Source organism: Chlamydotis macqueenii, chromosome 4 (genome assembly GCF_036417535.1).
Source record: "Chlamydotis macqueenii isolate bChlMac1 chromosome 4, bChlMac1.mat, whole genome shotgun sequence".
In the NCBI taxonomy this organism is placed as follows: Eukaryota; Metazoa; Chordata; class Aves; order Otidiformes; family Otididae; genus Chlamydotis; species Chlamydotis macqueenii.
In genome coordinates, this window is record NC_141559.1 from 19,670,687 (window position 1) to 19,678,307 (window position 7,621).

At 44.9% G+C, this 7,621-nt stretch overlaps 1 protein-coding gene across 8 annotated transcripts in view; it reads left to right on the forward strand.

Moving 5' to 3' along the window:
• Positions 1-1,585: 1,585 nt before the first annotated feature.
• The window catches only part of HNRNPD (heterogeneous nuclear ribonucleoprotein D), a 10,259-nt gene continuing 4,223 nt past the window's right edge, over positions 1,586-7,621 (forward strand). For 4 of the 8 annotated variants that reach the window (XR_015258399.1, XM_086746390.1, XM_086746388.1 and 1 more), the window contains exons 1-3: positions 1,586-1,779; positions 5,611-5,779; positions 6,587-6,748. Coding sequence is in view for 7 of the 8 variants with exons in the window: in XM_086746390.1 (XP_086602516.1) it covers positions 1,601-1,779; positions 5,611-5,779; positions 6,587-6,748 (510 nt within the window). In the remaining variant the exon portion in view is untranslated. The other 4 variants (XM_086746389.1, XM_086746394.1, XM_086746393.1 and 1 more) reach the window with 4 other exon arrangements.

Below are 7,621 nucleotides of genomic sequence, written 5' to 3' on the forward strand. Positions count from 1 at the left end.
TTCAAGCAGTTTCTAGAGTACTCAAAGCTATAACTTAATTCCCTAAAGCCATTCCTCCCTGTCTATTCCAATTTCAAGCAGGAGACTACATTTTCTTGAACTTCAGGGTCAGCAACCAATTTCTGTACAAGTGAGGATATATTCCAGCAAGTTAGATTTTGTACTGGACTCTTCTCAACTGGATCAGAAAACAGGTTCCTTGTCTCACTAGCAAGCATATAACAAAATGCTATACTAGCAAGCACCATAACAAAAGCTTGAACAAATTATTGCTGGAGAAGGGAAACTACTTTAACCAGCAGGTTGTTTTCCAAATACGAGAAGAGGTGGGATGGGTGAGTGAGAGTACATGTTCTGCCTGAGCTCAAAGGATTGCAGCAGACTGCTGTAGTGTGGTTGGTTGTTCTTTGGGTGTGTTGGTTTTTTAGTGGTGTTTTTTATGGTTGGCTTTTTTTTGTTGTTGTTGTTCTTGGCACAAGTGTCTGGTCATGCATCAAAAATAAGCCTTGCGTGTTAAGAGTAAAGTGAAATGGAGTAGCTAATTCACAGATGAGGTCTTGCAAACTTTTAAAGGGAGTAGTCTGTGTAGAGGTTTCTCTCTAAAAGTTTCCAAACCAGAATTTTAAACCAGTGTTTATTTTTCTTTCAGACAGCTGGGTATTTTGTTTTTTCTCCTGTCATACAGAAGGGTGGCATAGCATAACTGCTATGGGTAAGCGGTTGTTAAGTCGGGGGAGGTTCCTGTCATCTTACCAGTTAGGCTGGATGCAAGAAGACTTGCTGAGATCACTGGTGGCCATAAACTAAAGAAAGAGTGCACGGGTGCTGGGACAAGCCACGGAGATACATGAACTTGTACTCCCAACTTTTCTGGAGTGCACCTGGCTGCAGAAGCTGTCCTTACCAGCAGTGCCTCTAGGGGCCTGCAAGCACTGCTTTACTTTGGCCATTCCGGACAGGACTTCGCTATCACACCTATTTGTTAATACACAAAAGAAGCACTTGTGTAAGAGTCAAGTTTTACTTCAGCCTGTAGCAATTTATGTTTTGCATTTAAGAACTACTTTTCTGGGGTGGGTGTTTTTTTTTTTTTAAGGCTTTATTTTGGTACTTTCAACCACTGGATGCTCCAGGGAGCGTCCAGCGGTGTTGCAAGATGCCCAGAGTCGCGTCGGGCAAGTGCGCGGTAGCTGCCGGTCGGAGAGCGGCCCGCCCGGCCTCACAACCAACCGCCGCTCGCCCGTGCCCAGCCCCGCAGCGGCCGCCCGAGAGAGCGGCGCGGCCCCTGCGGTCAACGCTCTCTAACCGACAGTTCCAACAACTCCGGTGAACTCGCATCTTCCCCCGCGCCGCCTCCCGGGGAAGCAGTGTCACGTGACCGCGCCAGCCGCTCTCCTTCCGTCCGCCATTTTAGGTTGGGTCGGTGGCGGCGCCATTAAAAAAAGCCAGGGAAAGGAGGAAGGTTCGGTGCACTCGTACTGTCGCTGGGGCCGCGAGCGGGGCCGGGACCTCGGCAGGGAAGCGGCAGTGGAGCCGGGGGCGGCGGCGGGCGGTCGCCGGCCGGCCGGCGCGGGTCAGCCGCAGCGGCGGCGCCGCCGCCATGTCGGAGCAGCAGTTCGCCATTGACTCGGCGGCGGCGGGCGCCGGAGGCAGCTCGGCGGAGCCGCCTGAGGGGCTGGGGGGGGCTGGGGCGGGGGGCACCGACGGGGGAGGCGGCGGCGGCGGGATCGAGTCAGAGGGAGCCAAGATCGACGCCAGCAAGAACGAGGAGGACGAGGGGTGAGCGACGGCGGCAGCGCGGGTGCCCCGGGGCTTTTGTCTCCTGAGTGGGCGGTGGGGTCTGGCGCCCCTTGGCTCGGCCTGGGCCCGCGCGGCCCCTCTTTTGCCGCCCTGTTTGTTTACTTGGCGCCGCCGCGACGTCACGTACCGGGCCGGGCCGGCGGGGGGCGGGCCACCAGCGGGGCGCGGGCGGGCGAGCGACGCCGCTCGGGCACCTCCGCCTTCTTGTTTGCCGGAGCACGGGGGCGTGAGGAGCCGGGGAGAGGACTCCGCGGCGCGGCAGGGTCCGCGGCGAGCCGGGCCGCTGCTCGCCCCGGAGCCGAACGCTGCAAACCTGAACGCTGCAAACCTAAACGCGAGGTGGGGAGGGGGGGGGGAGGGGTCTGCTGTATCCTTGGAAAGTGCAGCCGGGTCGGCAGCTGGTTTGCTCTTCGGCATTGCTGGGAGTCGAGGGTGATGCCGCGCTCCGAGTTCGTTTCGAAATTAGCCGTAGCGGCGCTGTAACGGAGTTCCAAATGGCTGCTGTCAAGTGGGGAAAGTTTCATGCCGCTGTCAACCAAAATCCCGCAGCAGTTGGCGGTGACTGGTCCTGAGGCATACATCTGGTGTGATGTGTGCCAAATTACAAACTCTTGTGGTGGGTTTTGTTTTTGTTTTTTGTATGTCTTTTCTAGAAATTAATGTGCGGTAGGTTGCAATCACTTAGTGTTGCCCTGTGTTGCAAACATAAACGGTATTTCAGTTTGTGTGTCAGTGAGAGGTACGAGGCACCTTGACTTCTTCCCATCCTAAAACATTCCTCCTCTTCTCATGAAACTTGTTGCAAGGAAGATTGCTTTGGGTGACAGCTTAAGAACAAAAGTAGCCTTTAATCTTCTAAGTGTCTGCCTGATGCTTGGCATGGGCCACTGTTGCTTTCATACAGCAGGTGAAATTCACGTATAGTAAATGCAGTTATAAGACAGTCTGCTTCTCTATGGTGTCTCCTGTCAGGCTAATAAGAAACTCAAGCTGCTGGTCTGTTTTTGATCAAGGCAGAAGATAAACTGGATAAAAGAAGCCTGATTACTGTATCCTGTAGACACTTGCTGTGAAACCTTCCCGAGTGTCTTTCTCACTGGGGTGTTGCTGAGAGCAGGGAGACAGAACAGGAGCCTTTTTTTTTTTTTTTTTTTTTTTTTGCTAGGGTTAGTGAAAAGTTAGAATGTTTTTGTTACTTCTCACCTGCTCGTAATGGCTTTAACTCCCTTTGCAGTTTGCATGTGTTTTACTTTTTGCCCTTGAATACATACCTATTAAAGGGTTTTCATGAGGAAGACCGTCTTCTTTGAGTCAGCGCAGCCTAGAAAAAGTTGTCATTGAGTGGTGCAGTGTTACTGGACAGTGATTACATGTAGGATACATTGACTTGTAGTTTAGTTCAGTCATTTTTTTGAACTGTCAATTCTTATGGGTAATGCTGTACAGGAAGCAAAGTGTTTTGACAGCTCTGTTGGTAGTAGAGGGAAAAGAACACATCTTTGGTAGCTGCTGAATACAGGTACATTGGTGTTTTCTTTGCATTAGGAATTAGAGACAGTGTCTTCAGGAAAAAAACAAGTCTGCAGGTTCTCATACCCTCAGATCTCCTTGGTGGGAACTGTGGACTTGAGAAATCCACATGTTGGCAACTGCCAGGCAACTCAACTTCCTGGCTAGCCTGCTGGAGGAAGGCCAAAGCCCTGGTCATGGTGATGTCTAAGCTCTGTTTAGCTAAGTTTGAAAGCTTTCCCAGTACACTTCTGGTAATTTATTTTGGAAAATTGTATGTACTGATGTGACTTACACCAGCTGAACTGTGGTTTGGGAAATGTACATATTTTATAAACTTTTGACAGCACTGTGACACTACACCTTAGTTGTTGTGCTCACATTTGTGTTGTAGCCTTGGTCTGACCTCAGTTTTGCAGCAGAGCAGTAGTTTGTCAACTTGTGTAGTGGCAAGCTGAAGCAGTCATGTTTTGCCACTCTGACACTGGACTCACACAGTGGTGGCAAGAAAATCCTTCAGAGGGCTGTCAGTGTCAAACTCATGTTCTTGATCTGTCATGTACTTAGTGATATAAAGCAGAGGTTTGTATATTAATATTAATTGTTTGTTAATAACTATAAAACAAGTTTTGTATTTTAATGTTAATAACTTGTTAACTGTAAAACAGGTGGGTTTTATGTCATGTGGCAAAGGTATGTTTGGTAGTAACTGCTAGAGTATCCTATCCTTGATGTGTCAGGAGTATGATACTGCATGCGTTCTGTTTTGCCACTTTAAAAAAAACCAAACAAACAAACATAAGCCAAACAAACAAAAAAGAACCTTAATGATAGATAAACACAAGGACACAAAGCATCTTTTGAATGAGGCTGCTGGTTTATCTGTGTGGACCATTTTTTCCATATTGGTCCTGAAGACACTAAGATGTCAGACTAGAAAGGGCTTTTGGTGCTTTGTTGAAGAGAAGTGTGGAACTAATGGGAAATTGGGGAATTGATGTTCCTGTTTATAGAGTTCAAGACTTCTTATAGAAACACCTGAAGCTCCTGAACCTCCTCATCTATTGGAAGCTGCATGCTCTTGTCAGAAGCTGAATGCTCTTGTTATTTCTGTAAGAGCACAGCTAATTCACAATAGAGTTAGTTCACATGAGCAGCTTTTGATTTGAGAGCAGTTTGGCTTGTGAAAGTACAATGTGATTTTACACAACTGGCAGAAATAGCTGTGTGTGTTTGGAAAGTGGAGGAGTTGGGCACATGCTACAGTGGCTTTCCAGGTTTCGATAACTGTGAATGTGATTGTGGAATGAGTTGGTACAGTGAAAATGGACAAAGCTTTGTAGAAAGCATTTTTATAGATCATAATGAATCATACTTTTTGTTTTGAGCCCACTGTAAAATGTTCTTTATCAGTATTAGAAGAGATCATCTTAAATCAAAGCCTCTTCTGAGTGGGTGCGTAAGCCCTGTGCCTAATAACTAGAGATGTTTCATTTGTGTGCATATTGGCTTGATTTTTAGTTGATGCAAATCATGATGTGTTTTCTCTCGAGACACAGTGGTTCTTGATTTTTCATCTTTTTTGTGGCTTGCTCGTGTGATGGGATGGTCATGATATGATTCCAAGCTTCCAGTCTGCTTTTGAAAATACAAGTCATGATCAGAGTTATCTGCTGTACATGTTTGCCCAGCAACACTGGTCCTCTAGGTAGTATATTGAGAAGATGTTCTCATGATTCTACTGGATTATGCCAAGTGTTTATATCATGGCTTTTTGTGAGGAAAGATAAGTTTTGACCATCCAGTACTTTGGTTTTTTTCTGCTTTCTAGGGAAAGGGGACTTGACAAAACTTTATTTGGTTTAGTTTACTAATATTGGCATACGTCCAGTCCAGTACATAAATGCTTCTGTTTAACTGCACTGTCTTCTAAATCTATTCTGCTTGTGTTTCTTTCCTAAGGAGTTGTGTGGAGGCCCCACAGATAACTAAATGGAATTAAGCCTGTGGTGGGGATGCAAAATAGTAGTAAAATATCTTTTTGTCACTATTTGTAGTTTCGTGGGCTAACAGAGTAAGCAACTACAGCAGAAGATGGTGCAAAACTTTTGTGTACGTGTAAGTCTTTATCTAATCTGGCCAGGATCATTTAAGCAAGTTCTCAAAAAGTGCAGGGCTATGTGTGTGGTGTTACTGATAAAATTCTGCTGTTCCTTACATTAGGTAACTGGGCTCATAGAACTTGACAGTACAGGATTTTGGGTGAGACACATTAACAGATTAACCATGTTGTCTTAACAGGAAAATGTTTATTGGTGGCCTTAGCTGGGACACTACGAAGAAAGATCTGAAGGACTATTTCTCTAAATTTGGTGAAGTCGTAGACTGCACTCTGAAGTTAGATCCCATCACTGGGCGATCGAGAGGCTTCGGCTTTGTACTCTTCAAAGAATCGGAGAGCGTAGATAAGGTAGTATGAATGTAATGAAACAACATGTTCAATTTTAGGTAGCAAAGATACAGTACTCAGATGATCATATGCATAGTTGTTTGTACATGATCTGTTAAAGATTATTCTGGAATACAATATATTTAAGATGCTTATTGAAGTGTTTTTTTCCTGAATTGTCTTACTCGTAATGTGGTGGCCAGGACCAGCAGTGATTCCTAAAGTATGGCTTTGGGTGCTTGCAGGGGAGCGTACTGCAAGCTACTGGACTCAAGCACTTCAAAAATACTGTATATAAATGTCTGTTGCCTACTACTGTGAAAGCAGTAATTTACAGACAACTTCTTTGCATTCCAGAGCTGCAGCGTGAACCTCTAGAGTAGAGCCAGCAGCTTTGATGGATTTGGCTTTATCCAAGCAAAAATTAGCTGTTAACTTTTTAAAAGTACTGTTGACACAGCACACTGAAAAGTTTTCACTTTCATTGACCTTTAGTGATGTCTAAAGTACAGGTTCTTTACTTCATGAGGTTTGAAGATGGGATTGTAAAGTACTTCCTGAGAAATGTTGCACTCTTACTTCCATTGGGTGGTATGTGGCTTCAGGTGACTCTTGAAAAGGCTTTGTCAGAACTATCTGTCAGTGCATAGTGGTCAAAATCATGGACCTCTTCGGTTTTGTGCAACAAATTATTGCTGTAATCAAAGTATTGAAATTGAAGTTACAGCATTAACAAAAACTAAGTATAAAATAACTGGGCCTTGCTCAAAACATCAGTAAAACATTTAGCTTTAACTGTGAATAAGATCATGTTTTAATTTTCCACAGGTAATGGACCAGAAAGAACATAAGCTGAATGGAAAGGTCATTGATCCAAAAAGAGCTAAAGCCATGAAAACAAAAGAACCTGTTAAAAAGATTTTTGTTGGGGGCTTATCTCCTGACACACCTGAGGAGAAAATAAGAGAATATTTTGGAGGTTTTGGTGAGGTACGTGGTGAAATAAACTGCTTATACTTGTTGAACTTGTTCTGTCTTCAGAAATTTAGTACTAAAAAGCAGCCCCCAGATGCAACCTGCATGAACACTACTGTAAGCTTAATGTCTAGTGCAGCTCCATTTTTCTTAGTAGTCAGAATTTTAATGGTAAGGGTATTAATTACAAGCTTTCAGTTGCAAGAACTGGGTTAATGGAAGGAGGAGCTGGGATAAGTCAGAGAGTCAGGAACTCATTCATGGGATGTCTGAGTCTTGACTGGGACAGGCGTGGGAGGCAATGTTTTTGAGCATGCTGCTTTGGGTCAGTTGGGTGAGGTGCTCTTCAGCCACCCCAGCTGATCTGGTGTGGCATAGATTCAGATGGTTTGCCTAAATTCTGTGCAACTGTGTAATCTCTATCTGTCTCTGTCCCCAGTTTTTGGTGGTGCAGATGAACAAAATATCACTGCAGTCCTTAAGAGCTGGCCTTGTGTAAGAGTGGTACAGCTGCTGCTTCCTTATTGTCACATGTTGCCAGCATCAGGTCATGACAACTCTGTTGTCAGGGAATTTGGTTGTCAAATATCTGCCATCTTACTACCTTACAGACAGTTCACTCTGGACTACAGACTTTAACTAGTATTTGCCTAGGCTGAAGTCTTGTGTGCTATGTGTAAGAAGAACTTTACTCCGTGTTTGTAGTCAGGTATAAAATTTGTCCTGTTTAACATACAGTTTTAGCAGTGTTGTGGATGAACAGAACTAAGCACTTGCAAAAAGCTACGTATTTTTCATATGGAACTTAAAGCTTTAGGTCTGCTCAAGGTTTGAAACACCTAGTTACTTCAGTCTTAACCTAGTTAAAACTGAGACTTTTTATCCAGC